This window comes from Phoca vitulina, unplaced genomic scaffold (genome assembly GCF_004348235.1).
Source record: "Phoca vitulina isolate PV1807 unplaced genomic scaffold, GSC_HSeal_1.0 scaffold39, whole genome shotgun sequence".
NCBI classification, from domain to species: Eukaryota; Metazoa; Chordata; class Mammalia; order Carnivora; family Phocidae; genus Phoca; species Phoca vitulina.
The window spans coordinates 9,777,248-9,778,053 of record NW_022589742.1 but is presented as its reverse complement, the minus strand read 5'-3'; the positions used below and the strand labels follow the sequence as shown (position 1 = coordinate 9,778,053).

The 806-nt window shown below is 36.1% G+C and overlaps 1 protein-coding gene across 1 annotated transcript; it reads right to left on the bottom strand.

Annotated features, from left to right (window-relative positions):
- Positions 1–200: 200 nt before the first annotated feature.
- Positions 201–593, bottom strand: LOC116647178 (40S ribosomal protein S24-like). The gene has a single exon (XM_032428356.1). The coding sequence runs from the start codon at positions 591–593 to the stop codon at positions 201–203; it is 393 nt and encodes a 130-aa protein (XP_032284247.1).
- Between the last annotated feature and the right edge of the window lie 213 nt (positions 594–806).

Below are 806 nucleotides of genomic sequence, written 5' to 3'. Positions count from 1 at the left end.
CACAGCTAAATATTTATAAAAGTTGGGATAATATGCTTGAAATTTTGTTAATATTCTTTATTAAAATTTAGCTCAATTCAATTTGTTTTTTTTTCACATTAACATTCTTAGTTTATTGATCCTCTCATGAAAAATCTGCACAACCACCACAGATAAAGCCACTGCAGCATCTTTACTCCTTCTGTTGTGCAATCTCCAGCTCACTTTTTGCCAGCACCAACATTGGCTTTCGCAGTCCCCCTGACTTTCTTCATTCTGTTCTTGCGTTCCTTTCGCTGTTTTCTTGATGTCTTTTTCTTCTCATACAGGCCATGTCTTGCAAGTCTGTGTTTGGGTTCATTTTTCTTTGCATAATCCAAGGAATCATAAATCATGCCAAAGCCAGTTGTCTTGCCACCACCAAAATGGGTTCTGAATCCAAACACAAATATAACATCTGGTGTGGTCTTGTACATTTTGGCTAGTTTTCCCCAAATTTCTGTCTTAGGTACTGTTGCCTTTCCGGGGTGAAGAACATCAATGACCATCTGTTTCTGCTGAAGTAGTCGGTTAGTCATGAACTTCCTGGTCCGGATAGTTACTGTGTAGTTCATGATGGCGGCCAAGCTTCAAACAGCCGGGGAGGAAAAGAGTCAATTTGTTTTAACAATGTATTTTAAAATTTAAATTTATTTTTTATTGAAGTATAGTTACCATACAGTGTTGTATTAGTTTCAGTTGTACAATATAATGATTCAACAATTCTATACATTTCTTAGTACTCATCACAATAGGTGTACTCTTAATCCCCTTTATCTATTTCATCT

What these genes read in the sequence shown, in the direction of transcription:
- LOC116647178 (XM_032428356.1), bottom strand. Translation starts at nt 593, where the DNA reads ATGAACTACACAGTAACTATCCGGACCAGGAAGTTCATGACTAACCGA.